The sequence below is a fragment of the Branchiostoma belcheri genome, unplaced genomic scaffold (assembly GCF_001625305.1).
Source record: "Branchiostoma belcheri isolate BF01 breed outbred unplaced genomic scaffold, Haploidv18h27 scaffold76, whole genome shotgun sequence".
Lineage (NCBI taxonomy): Eukaryota > Metazoa > Chordata > Leptocardii > Amphioxiformes > Branchiostomatidae > Branchiostoma > Branchiostoma belcheri.
The window spans coordinates 1,134,934-1,152,498 of NW_017804420.1; the positions used below are offsets into that span (position 1 = coordinate 1,134,934).

General features: G+C 39.4%; 2 protein-coding genes across 2 annotated transcripts; one reads left to right on the top strand and one right to left on the bottom strand.

Annotated features, from left to right (window-relative positions):
* Positions 1-1,303: 1,303 nt before the first annotated feature.
* Positions 1,304-4,224, bottom strand: LOC109485451 (Parkinson disease 7 domain-containing protein 1-like). Its single transcript, XM_019789056.1, has 8 exons — positions 4,133-4,224; positions 3,664-3,740; positions 3,271-3,376; positions 2,921-3,028; positions 2,517-2,614; positions 2,256-2,349; positions 1,842-1,953; positions 1,304-1,484 (listed from the first exon to the last, which is right to left on the bottom strand). Exons 1-8 carry the CDS (start codon positions 4,182-4,184, stop codon positions 1,460-1,462), a joined length of 672 nt encoding a protein of 223 aa, XP_019644615.1. The 5' UTR covers positions 4,185-4,224; the 3' UTR covers positions 1,304-1,459.
* A 287-nt stretch (positions 4,225-4,511) lies between these two features.
* Positions 4,512-16,540, top strand: LOC109485506 (prosaposin-like). Its single transcript, XM_019789192.1, has 19 exons — positions 4,512-4,648; positions 6,719-6,849; positions 7,221-7,295; positions 7,587-7,649; positions 7,924-7,983; positions 8,103-8,180; positions 8,350-8,424; positions 8,854-8,916; positions 9,455-9,517; positions 9,691-9,771; positions 10,038-10,115; positions 11,667-11,707; positions 11,958-12,045; positions 12,815-12,997; positions 13,378-13,567; positions 14,090-14,232; positions 14,499-14,579; positions 15,412-15,501; positions 15,788-16,540. Exons 1-19 carry the CDS (start codon positions 4,603-4,605, stop codon positions 15,821-15,823), a joined length of 1,665 nt encoding a protein of 554 aa, XP_019644751.1. The 5' UTR covers positions 4,512-4,602; the 3' UTR covers positions 15,824-16,540.
* The last annotated feature ends 1,025 nt before the right edge of the window (positions 16,541-17,565 follow it).

A 17,565-nucleotide genomic window follows, 5' to 3' on the forward strand; every position in this document is an offset into this window, starting at 1 on the left:
CGAGAATAACAGCCACCCTGCCCAGAGCAAACTTGCAAACATCAAACTATTGTTTGTTTCCATGTTTTCTTAGTGGTGTGTACTGGTTTAAGGTCCAATCAACAGATGATTAGGCTTGACAGTAAACTAAGAGATTAGGGAAGGAAAACTGTAAACCCCCAAATGACCACAAGGGTCCCACAAGGGTTAACTAAATGTGTCCACAAGTGCTGTTTTGCTGAGGTCATGAAGAAGCAGGCAAGTTTGTAGCCAGTAATCAGACATTCCTGCCACATGACAAGAAAGCCTACATCAAAGGTGGCAATTTTCTTCCCATCAGCTGTTCTATAGAGGCCTCCTGCTGCCAGCTTGCCAAAGATGGCAGTATGGCAGGGTTTGTGCATTTCTCACTGGCTTTCTATCAAGATGTCTGTGTGGCAACTGGACTGATCTTGAGATACAGTGGATTAAATCTCTCCAGACTCTTTGGGGTCTCCTGAAAAAGCTGGAAGAGGGAGACACTAATAGCCTACAATGTAGGTGCCAGACGCATAGAACAACATAATTTGCATAATCTGTTTTGTCAATAGTCATGCAATGAATTCCTAATTGAACTATTGATGTTTTCATTACTGTTTTGAACAAAGGAGGTAGGATCAAGTTGGAATTCAGTTGATTTTGGGCCCCCTGACCACTTTTGCTAGTACTGCAGCTATTTGTATCTGATTTGTAATCTTTATCATGTTCTAAACCTCAGACAATGTGCCAACAAAATCACATGCTGGTAGTCAGGCAGTCAGACAGATGATGACATGATGTCTTGCTATAGAGTATGTACAGTGGCAGCCATGAAACACTAACAGACAAGAATTTTGTATCGAGAAATTTTAATAATCCTTCATGTGGATTTTGTGAGATAGAAATAGGGAATGTCAATCAGTAAGATAATAAACCATATGATAAAGCTGCAATTTGCAATAATTTCATACTACAGTTTGATCTTATCTTTGTTTGGTTGTACATGTGGTCTAAATGATATAATAAAAAAAACTGTCTTTGGTTGCAAATTTGGCTATCAATTACTGTACATTGAAAAGTACAGATTTTATCACCCTTGTATGACAAAAGAAAAGTAGAATGACTCTCTCTCACTCTATATATGGAATACGTGTAGGAAACTGACATGAAAGTTCACACTATACCTGCTATCTTACATTATTTGTTGTAACACTGTAGTCTTTTGTTGAGCCTTATCCTGAGACCATTGGTTATTCCAGGAGTCTTTGAGTCACAACCCTTGATATACTGAATTTTTGCATGCAGGAGAGCACTTGGAGGTAGGCTAGAGCTGAACAAGTAGCCTAAAGCTGAACAAGTTTAAAGATTATGGAAACCTTAAATTTCTTGCTTTCAGATGTTTTGTGTGGAAGATCCATGCTTTATGTACAGTCTCTTCATTGTCATGTCATTGCACTTGTCATCAGCTTGGCACCTGTTTCCCTTGCCTGTGAACAACATCATTCAGAAGTCAAAAGCTGAAAACAATACGACTCAAGAACATCTCTTGAGTACATGTAGTTGGCAAAACAAAGGATCATGACATGGGAAATCCCCACATTTGTGTTTTAATTCATATGTCTGCATGATGACAGTGCATCCATGGATGTCTGTGATAAACAGTTTGCTTCAAGCATTGGCAAAATGTATCCATTACATTGCTTTCCAAATTATATGTACTGTACTTCTAAATTAATAAAGGCATGTATGAAATGGGCCTAAATTAGATACTGTATCATGCATGATGACTATTTGCATGTGACTTTTTTCTTGCAGATTTTGTATGATTCCACCAGTGGTCTTACCTGGCATTGCACAAGAGGATGAGGTTTTGCACAGCGACCACAGTCGACTCTTCATTCTGTCCTGTTATCAGGTTCTGATCTACCACAACATGGACGTGGTCTGCCTTACTGGCTGTAAAACAAAGATACATGTAGTTAACACTTAACTCTTTCACAGATACAAAAGTCACTTGAATTTGTTGAAAGAAATAAAATGTTGAAAACTTGAAATGAACTTAAAAAGGGGGAACTTGACTGGTGTCAAGATGATGTCAGTATCCTTGTAACTCATCTATTAACTGCACATAACTTTGATATTCGCAATCATAAAAATCTGTATTATCTAAATTCTTCCTATAACATATGTCATGATAACAAAATTCTCCATGCACATTATTGTACATATACTATTAAGAAAATATACATTGTACTTACCGCTGTACACTGCACCATTGTCCTTAATGAAATCCTCTATAATCAATGGCAAGTTGGCAAAGGAGGGACTCCTGGCTAAACTCAACACTGATGGCTGAAGGTTTGGGTAAGGGAGAAATTATAAGGTCAACATTCATTTCTACATGTATTGGTATAGAAAGAACTAGTCCTTACCATAAACTAATTTTCTTGGCAACAAACTTCAGGTCTTACCAAATTATTAACATGTTTCAAAGTTCTTATCAAAATACCACAACTTACCCCACTTAAACTGTAACTTGAAAAGGTCCATGTCAGCCCGTCATCTTTCATGGCACCACACAGTCCTGCTACTCCTAGTCCTACTGCACAGATTGGCTCTGAAAACAAATGAACAAACTAACTTAGCTATCTATAATGAAAGCCAACACAAATTATTGTATTTGTAGTCCAGGAACCATACTTTTTAACAGGTGCATACACACTGACAGACAATACATACCAAAATAGATGTAAAAAGAGGAGCAATATGTCCAGCAACAGGTATGAAAATGTAACTTTAGTAACAGGTGTCAAATCTTTATACCAGTGTCATAGGTATACATAGTGCTGCACAGTTGTCAAATCTGTATACCATACCAGTATCATAGTACTGCACACAGTTTACATGTATGGATATCACTCACTCCTCTCTGCAACTGCCTGGTTGAGAACAGCTGCCACATCTGCATCCTTCGCTAGGTCGTACAGGGCACCAGGTGCAGGCGGTATCAGCACAGCCGCGTAACGGGAAACTACAGGTGCACAATTGTGAACGTAGTCAGATGATTTCCTCATATATCACGGAAATATTAGTGTGAATAGTGTTCAGTACCAAGGACAGATCATGTTTGTATGTATTGACCACAACAAGCTGGTAAAGTACATGTATCTGGAGAAGGAAATCATCATATCTTACATGCCTATTGCATGCTAACTCACTGAACTGTTCATGGTGTTCTGTAAAAATGGGCAGAGGTAAGAACCAGAAGCTGACCGTCTATGTTGTCCAGTCTTGTGGGAACGGCCACACTCTTGGAACGGAAATCATTTAACCAGCGCCGACTGGAATCATCTTGTTGGACAAACTCAATAGCCTTCCCCTGCAGGGTACAGTATGATGATGGGAAGTTGAGAACTACTTTATTCTGATGGTTTTTACCATCACAAAGAAGCAAGGACAAGCTGAATTCACTTACCAGTACTTGACTGCAGTACATGTACAAGTATGAGCTTGACACTGTGATGTTATACATGTACAGTATCTGTAAACTATTCCTTTATACTTACCCCAGTGGGCTTATATGTATAGTTAAGGTCTTCATCCATTTATTAATCAATAAAGAATTTAATTATCATTTTGCTTGATGTTTTTTAGTGTCCTACTCACATTTGGTGTGGCCAGTTGCAGTGTGAAGGCAGAGTTCAGCAGAGTTACTGCCTGGATGAATGGTTGTGTCGACACACCTGCACAAACATTTTGTATTTGTAGTAACGATCTGATGGATATTATTACATTGTGATCACGTATTATTTTTCATATTCTACCTGTACATATTAATAAAATCTGTCAAGCCATTCCAAAATGCCCTAGTCAATTAATCTTGGCACTCAATCAATCAATAGCTATTGATAGGCTATTCCTAGCTGTCAGTAGTGAAAAAATCTTTCTTGACAGGCAGTGCAGGTATACCATTCAGGTCAAAGCATGCACAATTCATAGAAAGCATGTCTCTCTGTACACCCCTCCTAAGGTTTGAATATTTTGAGGGCAGTTATGACAGCTATACAGCTATAACGACACAACAACAACAGCATTCCACTGTATTGCCAAGTTACCATTATGTTAGACCTCTTACCATCTATAGCGGCACTACAGATGACTAAACAGCACGGTTTGGCAGTGGACATGACTTCTGAAATCACTACGGATCCACAGCTGAGTAATGGTGACCACTTCCGGGTTTCACTTCCGGGTTAGCAAGGCTCGGACGTCCCATGACCTACAGACTAATTAGGGACAATTCACCCATGCTATGGTGCGGTCTCTGAAGCTCACAAAAGAGTGGATAATGGATAACAGTTATATGTGCAATACTTTATAACCACATACTTTTGTTAAGAGGTGTTTAAGAGAAATTTTATTGAAAAACTATGAGAGGTTATCACAAGAACATTGGTTAGCCGTTTCACGATCACCTCCAAAAGAATATAACGGACGGTCCCAGATCAGCTGACACTAGAGGAGCACGTGACAGTGAGTAACGCGAAGCACAGAAAGCAGAGACATCGGTTCCTGGGTGCGACATCGCGTATTGTAAAGCTCACCATGGCTCGTTTCGGACTCCTCTGCACCTTACTGCTGTTTGGAACAGGTAAGCATGTACTAAAAGTTAATGAGAGACTTGTTGTTTTGAACTTGACGAGTTTAGGAAGGCTAGGTCTTCATAATAGCTTGGCGAAAACTGCGTAGCTCAGCTGGACATGGTAGGTTACATGTTCTCTGAACTCTGGGCTGATAAATGTTTTGGACTATGAACTCATCACCTCGTGACACTTTCCGTGCTATCCCGGTGTGACTGTGTCGACGTGCTACTGAGGATAACCACGTTACGCCCCTATATGATTAGTCTGACATTTTTACTGCGATCATGAAACGTTAACACATAAAGGGAGGTTCTAGAGAAACAATAACAAAAGCTCCAGATTAATGGACAAATACTATGATTGGGAGGCATAAAACCTTGGCATAAAAATTGGAATGAAATACTGTAACTGTCCCAGTTTAACGTTGTTTTTGGCTAATACAATATTTTTGGGAAGTAATGTATGACTATGTTGTATATGGGGGGAACTGAAAGCTGTAACTGTATTTTGTGTGCTCTTCTTCCTCTTTCAACTTAAAATTCAAGAAGATGACAAAACAGTTTCTTCTCTGAAGAAACAGGAACTGTTTAAAAGAGTCCGACTTAAGCTGGTGTGTTACGCCGAAAGGCGGTTATACCGGCTATACAGATACAGAAGCTGGTGTGTTACGCCGAAAGGCGGTTATACCGGCTATACAGATGCAGAATGTACAGAACAGACTTTATAGACCTTTGCAAACACAGCAAAATGTGAATTTGAATAATGTTTGAAACTCCAACATAGCTTGGAGTCCAGCTTTGTTAGCTTTTGCGGAATAGTGGATTTTTATGTGTAGAAACATGGAGGTACAATGATAGAAAAGAGCTTTGAAGGCTGGACTCCTGGCTAACCATTACATTCCAACTTGACCATATCATGCTTCTAGCTGCCCTTCCACTGGTCAGACTCTCCTAGGTAGTCTCTGCCAGGTTTCAGAATTGGCTGGAAAAAGTAGAAATTGGACCCATTGTGGCAAACTGTATTCCTTTAGGAGACCAACTCCTCTGGTATATTATCTGTCTATTTGGCCAATTTCTACTCTTTCCAGCCTCGTAGAGGCTACCCCTAGCCTCAATCAGCACCTGATGGTGAGAGATTGTGTTGCCCAGGCCAGTGCGGCCTTGACCTTAAGGTCACCTTGACACTATCAAGGTTAAAGTCCATTGCAATCTAGGTGAGGGGCAACTGATAAAATGTTGCACAGAAAACATCTAAATTTAGACATGCATAAAGACAGCAAGAGCAACTTGGTATACAAGATGTTGAAACTAAAAGACTATCATAGTAATGTTGCAGACAAAGACAAAGAATTTCTTCCCATGTGAACAAGTGACCTCAAGACAATAGATGATATTTTGTTTGCTTCAAAGTTTAGGGCAGAGAGAATACCATTTCTCTGTACAAACTTGTATACACAGCACTTAGACTAAGTTAGAGACTACCAATGATTGCTTCCTTTATAGAGTTCACATACACATGATTGCAAATTTCAAGTTCTTTGACTTTGAAGTTTGCTGAATGAACTGTAGATCAGTATGAAATGTGTCATTTGAGAAGCACATGTTTCCAAGAGCCCAAAGGTCAGAAGTACAAAGTACAAAGTTTGTTGTCTCATTGTTGAGGTCACCACCTGAAGAATGGGCCAATTGATTTATCACTGTAATTAGTACATGATTAGACATTAAATGATTCAGAGGAATATCTTGACCTCCACCTGTTAGTTGTTAGGTAAAAAAAATGTAGTCCCATAGTCTCTCTCTCTGACTTTGAGGCTGCAAGTGTAGTAGGCTGTTAATGCACTGTGTCTAGGGTACGGTATTTGAATGTGGAGCCCATCTCTCTCCTTCCAACAGCCTTTTACCTGCCCAACCACAGTCAGGTCACCCACCCTGGATGTGGTGAAGAAAGTTGTGTAAAGGGCCTTTCCAGATCACACAGTGTCCAACCAGGTCTCGATCTCATGTCTGCTCACCTTAAATATCAGCCATTCAATGCCACCTGTTAGAATCTTGACTAAAACACCTGCATGTTTGTTTCAGCATATGGACTTCTGGGTGAGCATCGCTGTAGCTGGGGCCCTGGTTACTGGTGCCAGGGTATCGACACTGCCAAGGAGTGTGGGGCGATCGACCACTGTGCACAGGCTGTATGGAGCAAGCAGGAAGTCAAGGTACATGTATGAGCGTTCAATAATGTTCACCATTTGCTATAGCAGAAAAAACTATCTTGATTATAATATAATCATAAAGATAGTTTTTCCTGCTATGTTGAGAGTTGATGTCCCAAAATATTGATATTTGGGCTTATAGGAGATACCGGGTAAGCATATACATGTCATGATAATCCTAACTAAGTCCATCATTATTGCTGGAAATCTATGATACATCTATGTACAAATGTTTGTGTTAAACTATTAACCAATAATGGTATAAATAGCATACAGTTTATCAACCATTAATGTAATAGGGAATGTTATCAATGTCATTATGATATGATGTTTGGTGTAATGGTCTGACTTGAATGCTTCTTGTTTTACCACAGAGCGATCCTACCTGTGATACCTGTGAAGAAGTCGTGGGGCTGGCCAGAATGATCATTGGCATGAATGCTACTGAGGTACATATTCTTGTTCAACAGTTCCTTTTTTTTTATTGTACATTTATATAATAATGGCGATTCAGTGCTGTTCACAGGTTCATCTTTAATGTTTCAGGCAGGAATACTGCCGACAGCAGGCCATGTTTTTATTGTGAGATATTGTTGTTAATCAAGAACACAATCTTTATATGATAATTACAGTACTCTTACATGATAAAGTAAGGAAAAAAAACCTTATCATACATGATTGCAGATTCATTCTACAGCACGGACAAAACTGAACCCATCTTCATTTTTTTCTGTGTTCAGGAAGAAATCCTTGAAGTGGTGGAGAAGGCTTGTACTGTCCTGCCAGATGCACTGCAGGACTCGGTCAGTGAAACCTTTCCACCTTTAAATGATAGACCCTAATATGCAAGATATCTAGAGCACTGATTAGTCACGTGGTACAGAACAATAAAGTCTGTAGTAGTCATTCTAGTCTAGGCCAGGATTTAAATCCCAGGTATGTACTGATTTTCAGAAGCCTGGTATCTAAGGACTAACAGTCATGGACATGGTTTACTATTTCACAGAGTTGTAAACAATCTTTGTTGAAGAATTCATATGTTCTGGTTCTGATTAATAAGGATTTTTTTCTTAACAGTGCAAAACCCTGGTAGAGACCTACGGCCCTGAAGTCATACAACTCCTGAAGTCTGAACTGGTGAGGAATGTCAGCAATTTCTTTTGCCGCCGGCTGTGTTATTTTGGAAAGTCTCTCCAATTTGGTCGTTGTCATTTTCTTGGCTCAGGTGCAATAATGTTGGTTTGTTTTGTGAACAGGATCCGCAAGCAGTGTGCCAGGCTCTGAAACTTTGCACGGAAGGGAAGGCGCTGCCTCAGAAACCTGCTCCTGAGAAGGTAAAATAGCCATAGTTGTTGTTTAAACTTTTCTGCAGAGTCTTAAGTTGTGGAAACTACATTTGATTACATTTTCAATGACAGCTACAAAGCTTAATCACAACCTTCAAAGTAATCTGTTTTAATATGCTTCTTAGGACACTTGGAAATATTTCTTGTGTTTTTACAGCCCCTGGATCTGTGCCCAGAGTGTGAGGCTGCTGTTAAAAAGGCCAAAGAACTGGTGGACAAGAATACAACAGAGGTTTGTTCTTATCCTACCTTGTATCTTATTGCCTCTGCCATGTAAAGGTCCCATAGCCTTTTTGAAGCCATAGCTGCAGCAGAGTTTATGATCCATGTGTCTAGGGCATGCAGAACCCATCCCTCTCCTTTCACCGTCTTTTAACTTCCCCAACCAAAGTCAGGTACGCATTCTGCACCTGGGTGGAGTGAAGAAAGTCATGTATAGTGCCTTTCCCAAGGACACATCGTCTAGCTAGGAAGTGACCTCTAGCTCTGGCTACTTGGCCATTCCTGGCCACATCTGCCATGTGTGGGCTCCAAAATCTACTTTTCTGTTTATTTTGAAGACCTTCAATGAATATTATCTGTTCTTCATTTTGTTGTCTTGTTGTGTACATGTATATCAATTAGGTTATTGATGATCATAATGTATTGCTTCTTTTCACAGGCACAGGTTGTTGAGTTCTTGAAAGTACATCTGTGCGAGCAGCTGGGTGCTCTTGCATCTGCAGTAAGTTCATGTGACTGTTACTTGAAATAAAGAAGAATACATTCAGTGCAAAGGACAATGGAAGAATATGAGGCTTATAGTCATATTGTACATCATATTAATGTGATCAAGCATCTAGATAGAATCAAGCACCTACTCGTAGAAAGAAGCAAGGAAATCTATTATAATAAGTAGTCAAGATATTTATGATACATGTAGTATATGATATATGTACCATGATTTGATCTCTTTGTACTTACAAATACTTGACCATCAGTTGGCAATGTTTTGCTTTTTTGATTTGCCATAATTTGTCTGAATATCATCAAACAAATGATCACTGAATATTTTTACTTTGATCTTTCCCATTCCTTTTGCAACTACAGCAGGTAATCAAAATATTTTGCTTTTTTATGTCAATTTGCATAATTCTTTTTTTTAATTAAGATGTTTGAAATCTTGTAGCTTTTCTCTTTTTATTTTAGAAAAGATTTATATGTTATTTTTTTTAGATTTTCCATGTCCCATGTCAGCATTAACATTCATGTATTTCTGTCCTCAGTGCAACTCTACCATGGACACCTATGGACCTATTGTCTACAAGCTTCTGGAACAGAAAATTGTAAGTCTGAAAAAAAAATTGAATTTTGTAATTTTTTATTTTGATTCAGCCAAAGAGCAACCTACCACATTTCTATTTTTTTATTACATTTCAGGAGTGGGATTTGATATACAAGTAGATGTCCTTGGCTGCTTATGTGTAAATGGAATGTTTGATGGTTTTGCTTTTTCCAGGACCCTGACAAGATCTGCAAAGCTATTGGACTGTGCAAGAATGCTACCTTTGTGCACCAGCCAATCAAACCAGTCCTACAGGTCAGGACAGGTGTTGTTATCATGTGGATGATGCAAAGAAATAATCATTTTATTTGCTGTCATAATTACTTTCAGCAACACAGGTGAACTTTCAAGACAAGATATTCATAAGTTTCATAAATTAAATGGACAGAATGTTCATTCACCAAACATGTAATGTAGACTTACTACATTGTACATTACTTTGCCTGTTCCAAATTTTGAATAATAAATTTTAAAGTTGCAATGATTTTTCATTCAACCATTGCATTTTCAACTATCCACAGCAACCCAATGACTTGTGCGATGACTGCAAACTGGTCATGACAGAGGTTCAGGCGTTGATCAAGAGCAACAAGAGTGAGGTAGGTAAACCATAAAGTCTTCTACATAACACAATACAGTAACTTCATTCTCATCTTATAATTCTGTATGTACGTGTCTTTTGTATCAAATATACGTGTGTGTTGCGATAAATAGATTACAGGTATAAATTACAGTGTTCAATGTCCAAACTCATTCAAGATTTTTTTTGTATTTCCAACAGGCAGAGGTGATAGAATACCTGAAGGTCCATCTGTGTGAAAAACTTGGTGCCCTGGCTAAGGAGGTAAGTTTGTGTGTCAGGAATATACTAGCTGGTCAGCTTGAACCACAAGCATAAAGTTGATTAACTGCTTTCTGGGAGAAAGAACGGCACATGGTTGTTCAATGTGCTGCCTTGATCATGTATTGTTGCCAGTCAAGAATAGAATAATGTTTTTCACACAAGTATAATAATGTTTTTCACAGAATATATTGCGTGAGAAGTACTTCATTTGCAAAGCAAATTACTAAATGGTCTATGCTGTTTTTGTGTTGCTCCTCAGTGCAACTCAACCATGGACACCTATGGACCAATCATCTACCAGCTGCTGGAGTCAAAACTGGTAAGTCAGAAGATCTAAAGCTACCCGGTATTAAATTATACGTTCAGCCATAGTCATTTCATTTCTTGCTTCTCAGATTTTTGAGCTGGCAGGCAAAAGTCTTTTCTATTTGTTTTTTTACCAAAGGAGCCACCAAGTCAACCTATCAGGCTGGATAACATTTAAAACATTCTCATAGACCTGTTCTTTCTACCCTGGCAGGACCCTGATGCTGTGTGTAAGGCTGTAAAGCTGTGTCCTACATCTGAGTTGATCGCCAGGCTTCAGCAGGTGGGTCAAAGAACGATTGCTGTTGCCAGCTGAACTGTTGTGTGGTTTCAAACTTACTTGTTCAGAAGTACCTGTTTGTTCTGCAAGGTGGTTCAAATTTGATCTTCGCAATGTTGAACCACTAAAGTCCATTAACGTAGACATTACTCATTACAAGTTTTTCTTGATGTGTGTGTGTGTCCTGGTCAGTACTTGACTTATTTGTACAATCTCAATGCTGTTAACTGTTGGGCACAGGTGCAGAAGGGACCCAACAGCATCTGTGATGACTGTGAGGAAGTCATGCAGAAGGCCCACGACTATGTCGCAGACAACGCCACACAGGTAGGTGTTCAGACGTTTCAAGTAGCATCCACTATGTCTTGTTAGTGTTTGACAAAAAGTAGAGGATTCTATAGTAAAATTCTTATGCTGATCTACATCTGAACTTTTTCAGGCACAGCTTATCAAGCTTCTCAAGGACGACTTCTGCTCTCGTTTGGGTGGTTTGGAGCAAGAAGTAAGTTGATGAATTCATTCCAGGTCAATTGTTCAAATTTCCTGTAATATCTGTGTCCATAATATCACCAGGGTCCATAATATTGCTACCTTGAGAAACAGTGTGCTTAAAGATATTTTTACTGCAACATACTTTTGGTATGCACTCCTTCACACATCAAATGTACATACCTAGGGTATGTTGCAGTAAAAATATCTTTAAGCACACTATTTCTCAAGGTGGCGATATTATGGACTATGGTGATATTATGGACACAGATGTTACTGTACATTTACTGTTACCTTCAGCTAATGATAGTTGCTAATATTTGAACCAAGGAAAAAAGCCCTGCTAAAATAATGTTTTTGCTTCTTTGACAAAAAGAAATTTAATTAAGGGCTACCCTTTCATTTTGAAAATAGAACCTTACAAAATTACGTTTTGAATAAATTTCCTTCTCTTAGTACTAGTAGTTCCTCATTACCAGAAAAGCTCAGAGTCTGGAAAAAGCTGCTTTTGACATTATAAAGGTTAATGATTTATGTTGTATACTTACAGTGTGATTCCCTGATTGATACCTACGGACCAATCATCTTCAACCTCTTGGAACAAGAACTGGTACGTAACAGTATGGATGGATTTCTCACTAACTGACTAAGCCAAACCAGATTGTACCATCACTGTACTTCCTATAGAACTCTTAAGGCCCCTTATGCCTTACACTGTTACAGTTGCATACCCAGATTTTAGCCATCGTTAGGCCACACCAATTTCATCAATTGGTTTCTTGAATTGCCCTCTACTATTTTTCCTGAAAGTGAAAAATATAGACCACTGCTCCCTTTCGGTAAATATTACTGATTTTCATTGGATGAGTTTTTAGTAATGAAAAATACTCTAGTTGCCTTTACTGATTTGCCTTCACATATCATGCAACAAAATCTAGATTTACTTCTTAAAAGTTTTCAACAGACCAGTCATATACTGTACTGTACAATGGTACATTCAACTAGCCTGAGTGTCAGCCTTGTTAGCTTTCGTCCGCTACCCAAGGTCCGCTCCCCCGCCAACAAGGAGAGCGGACCTTGGGTAGCGGACGAAAGCTAACAAGGCTGACACTCAGGCTAACATTCAACAGACCAGTCACATACTTTACAATGGTACATTCAACAGACCAGTCACATACTTTACAATGGTACATTCAACAGACCAGTCACATACTGTACAATGGTACATTCAACAGACCAGTCATATACTGTACAATGGTAGTGCTAGAACATCTGCCACAGAATTTTTTCCCCTGTTTGTTTAAAAAAAATCTGAGAACCAACAAGTTAAATTGGTGTGACAACAGTATCCTGGTATAAAGTCGGTCTGTATTTGACAGGACCCAGAGAAGGTGTGCCAGGCCATCGGGTTCTGCCCCTCCCTGAAAGCCCTGAGGATGACAGTGCTGCAGCCTGCCCAGGAGGTGGTCCAGACAGAGAAGGTGGGGGAGAGTGTCGGGTGTGTCATCTGTGAGTTTGTCATGCAGCTGGTGGATGAAGAACTGAGTGCCAACTCCACCGAGGTGAGAACTTCTCATTTCTGTACATATATGATAATTTCTGTCTTATGTTAAACATGAAAGAACTGTGAGAACTTTCTGAATATGTGTAAGAACTTTTCTGTACAGTGTCACATGATGCACAGTTCTTACATCACAGAGGTTAGAGTGTTGATTTGTGGACATATTTCCAGCATCCTAACCAATTAAAATTGACAATACACTCTGGAGCATGGACTGAGTGCCTTTCCCAAGGACACAACATCTTACCAGACATCGAACCTGGGACCTCTCAGTCTCATATCCGCTAGCCTAACCACTCATCCACTTGACCACACTTAGCTATATTACCTTACAAACCCTTCTCTAATACTGGGTACAAACATTTTTGTTTGTGTCATCAGAAAGAGATCACTGATGCGCTGGACAAGGTGTGCAGCCACTTCCCCGACACCATCCGCGACGAGTGCACGGACTTCGTGAACGAGTACGGTCCTGCCGTCATTCAGCTGCTGAAGCTGGAGTTGGACCCCCAGCGCATCTGTAAGACCATCGGCCTGTGTGATGAGTCCAACTCTGTCAGGCTTGTGAAAGGTAGGTATTTTTTGGGAAAGATGTCACATGTAGAAATTCAAAAGTAGTGCATGTACTACAGGTTCTTACAGCACGACCTGTTATTAAAAGACAGTAACCCGACCATTGTTACTGTACAGTAACCTGAGGTAAATGTCCTTGAGATTGTGTTACCAAACCTTATTTTCCAATTAATTATATATCAACCTGATAAAGTTTCTCACTGAAAATCACAGTACAGCAAATTTACATGTACCTTTGAATTTCCAGTAAAAATGAAAGATAGTGAATGTATGCTACCATGAAAGAGGATATATTTCTAATCAATATTAGTTTGTTAATGGGAAAAGTACAAAGTCAGGAATGGGTTTTTCTTGGGAGTAACCCAAGACCAAAGGGCATGGGGGAAACAGATTTGAAAAAAAAGAAGAAGATTTGGGTCGTAGGACTTTTCAGTGCCTCTAACATTATGGAAGGTCATCTTCTATTCTAACTTAGTGCCTGCAAAAAAAATCCTTGCTAACTTGCCTATGTTCCCAACAGGAGTAGGGTCCGAGCTGTGCCCTGTGTGTAAGATCCTGGTACAGTATGCTGACTCTCTGCTCCTGGAAAACTCAACAAAGAAGGAAATTAAGGATGTGGTGGACAAGATCTGCAACTTCCTGCCATCAAGCGTCAAGACAGAGGTGGGGACAGTCTGTTATTTCAAAGGTCAAAGTAGGAGATATTCCATACAGTACATGTACATACATTTATGAATATTGCCATTCAATGGAATAATAGATTCCTACTACATGTACATGTGTACAACACAGGCCAAACAAGTGATGGGGAAACTGTAAGTGCCGAAGAAATGATTGAATAGTTTGTGTTTGTATAACATGTTTTGCACATTCTTTTGCTTCACATACATGTAGTTATGTTGTGTTCTATACGACTGTTTCCCATCTAGTGCCACACTGTTGTGGAGCAGTATGGTGATGCCATTGCAGAACTGATGGAGCAGGCTCTTGATCCAGACTTTGTCTGCACGGTAAGAAAAATGCAAGACAGTCGTGCATGTTTGCATGTCTGACAGTTACCGGTACTTCAAATGGTGTTTTTATTCGTAAAAAAACGTGGACTTTGCAGCCAAAGGCTGAATTGCGTCCAGTTGTACATGCAAATTCATTACACATTTATTTACATTTATTTACACAGGCATTAACACAGGCATTATTCACAACGACTTTAACGTACGGTGTCTAACACAAATAGTGACTGTTCAGGAGGTAGGCCATGTATGGGACGCTACTCTGTTTGTACCGCTCAGTTCTACATTTGGTAAGGGTCAGTTTGTTACTGGAACGAGTGGTGCGCTCAGTGGTGGAGCCCCTCCTGGGCGGTAGCCAGTGTTGGAAGTCCTGTGATCTGAGAACTTTCATAGCAAAGTTCAGGCAAAGTTGGACCCTTCGGTCTTCTAGCGTAGGTAAGTCCAGTGTTGCACATGCCTCGGGGTATGAAGTATAAGCTGACCCGAGTATTACTCGACACGCGCGTTTCTGGATATACTCGATCCTGTGACGTTGTCTGGTAGTCAGTCCAGGATGCCAGGTGGGCGCCGCGTATTCACAGCTCGGACGGACAAACGTTTTTGTAACTTCTTGTAAACTCAAAAGAAGCTCATGGATTAGTTTTCCTTGTTTCCCATCCAAACATTTTTATTCCCATATTCTGATGACGTAGTCCAATACAATTCTTTAAGACTCCTGTGTTCTTTCGTCAAGTCGATATCATGATGATATTGAATAAATGTATGGTATGTATGGCTGTTGAGATATCGGTAGTTGTGCTGATGTTGTGCTTGTTTCCTTGTGTTACTACAGAAGGTTGGAGCGTGTGACAGCAAAGACAACCTGTGCAACCTGGGGCCTGGGTACTGGTGCAGTGGGATGGAACAGGCCAAAGCCTGTGATGTGAGTGTGCACAAATATGTACCTTTTCTAAGTGGTGAACAGAAAGTGAAAAAAAGAGTGAAAAGGTGGAAAATGAAGCCAGAAGGAGCAAAAGGATAGAATGTATAGTTTTGTCTCTTCCTGTACACAGTTATGTACATGTATATACAACCAGCTGTATAAAATGAACCTTACATATTCTTGAGATTTCTACTTGTGTTATCACATTTATCATACCATCTTATTTCTATCAAAGATAACAGATTTCATGATGTTAAAGTGAACTTGAGTTGTGCTTTTTTTCCAGGCTGTGGAACATTGCCAGACCCACTGGTGGAACTAACCGTCATACCTGCTGTGCTGGTGTCTCTTGGAATCCAGCAACAACGTAAAATTATCAATGCAACGCTTGCTTATATTAATATTTCTGCATCTTTCAATGTACTCCGTTGCAGCTCCCAGAATATCTCATGTTTCATGAAATATTATAAATGGTTTGTCCATGACAGATCCATTCACTACTAAAAGGTGACATAGACCTGAAAATTAATGTATCAGAGATCTATAGAACTACATAAGACAGCATCCTTTTTTTTACTTCTGAAGACTTTGACTTCAAATGCTTCTTTTCACCACTTTTCTTGCCACTTACAGTTTTTTCCAGGGTTTCTTCTTTTGAATGATTTACCAATAGTAGTGACAGATATAGACAAGACAATCAGCCAGTTTGATTTTATAGGTGTAAGAGGTATTGATTTGTAATGGTGAACAGATACAATATAAAATATATATTGAGTTGTAGATTTTTTTTGCGATGATGCTGTCTGGAGTTAACTGCTAAAGGATGTAGTCTTGTTTGTGATTGCAGTGTAGATTTAATGTTTGCATATTTGTACCACTAAAGAACTCAAATTATATGAGATACAATGTTTGTTGTGTCTGCAGTTTAATTCTTTGTATAACTATTGTTCTCTTGGACTCTTAAGTTTATCACTTTCAAAGATACTCCAAAGATGTAAATGTGCATAGAATGGAATGAATAAACCAGGAGAACTTTCCACATGCAGTGTGTTAATTGTATGGAACATATATCGTGTATGTCAGCTTTTTTTTTATTTTCAATTTTCTGGTTTAAAACAGCAGGAGTTAAATGATACCAAAATCGCGAAACTTGTAAAAGGAGGGATTTTTCTAAGATAGGGAACAGTAATAAAAGAATGTACTGTTGTATGTGCAATGTAATCCTACCAGAATTATCTTAATAGCTGCTTTTACGGTCTCACAAAAAGCGCCTCCTAGTGACGGATGGTAGTGTTCCAGCTATTAAACGGGTATTCGTGCACTGCTTACTGGTCTCCAAAAAGCGCCGCCCAGTGGCGAATGTAGGTACTTCATCCAATAAACATTTAATCGGGCCTCATATTACCAGTCACGATCGCTTGACTTTGTACATTTTTTCGCCCCACTCGTGGCAGAAATGCAGCCCGTCACAAACAGGGCCGTCTGGTCAACTGTAGTGTTCATCTGGAGCTAAAATAGTCTCACTGTGAAACAAAATTCTATATTTTCTTACAACGTTGACAAAACAAAACAGGACAACCATTTGTCCTTATTTGGGCATAAACTACGTCAAAATTCTGTTAACCAATCAGCATCTACATTAGATCTCGAAGATGATCCCTTATTTGGACATAAGTCATTACAGTGACAACCAATCAGCATGTAGGTAAGATGGCGCCTATGACGAGCTTAGTACTGCATTACTGATACAAGTGCTAGGTGTCGCTGTGAGACCGTCTACTAAAAGTTACTTCGAGAGGAGAATAAGCAGGTGCGTGATTCAGTTAGACTGACATATTGCGACATTTGTTTTCATCAGGCGAGAAAATTAGGTCAGATATGAAAGGATCAAAGGTTACAGACTTGTTGACTGAGAAGGAAGGAGTTTCAAAACTCGCTGAGTGAAGTTTGCAGTCAACATATCGTTTCTTCACGTTGATCTTGGAGCCCAAGTAAGCTTCACTATGAGGACAGGTAGTATTTTTTGCGTATCAATGTTTACATGGATGCGATGGTTGGCTTCCT

Excerpts from the sequence above, each read along its gene's own strand:
- LOC109485451 (XM_019789056.1), bottom strand. The coding sequence starts at position 4,184 with ATGTCCACTGCCAAACCGTGCTGTTTAGTCATCTGTAGTGCCGCTATA. Across the intron at positions 2,615-2,920 it reads CCAGGCAGTTGCAGAGAGGA|AGCCAATCTGTGCAGTAGGA; the intron begins GTGAGTGATATC and ends ATTTGTTTTCAG. Across the intron at positions 1,954-2,255 it reads CAATGGTGCAGTGTACAGCG|CCAGTAAGGCAGACCACGTC; the intron begins GTAAGTACAATG and ends TTTGTTTTACAG.
- LOC109485506 (XM_019789192.1), top strand. The coding sequence starts at position 4,603 with ATGGCTCGTTTCGGACTCCTCTGCACCTTACTGCTGTTTGGAACAG. Across the intron at positions 9,518-9,690 it reads AGCTTCTGGAACAGAAAATT|GACCCTGACAAGATCTGCAA; the intron begins GTAAGTCTGAAA and ends TGCTTTTTCCAG. Across the intron at positions 12,998-13,377 it reads TGAGTGCCAACTCCACCGAG|AAAGAGATCACTGATGCGCT; the intron begins GTGAGAACTTCT and ends TTGTGTCATCAG.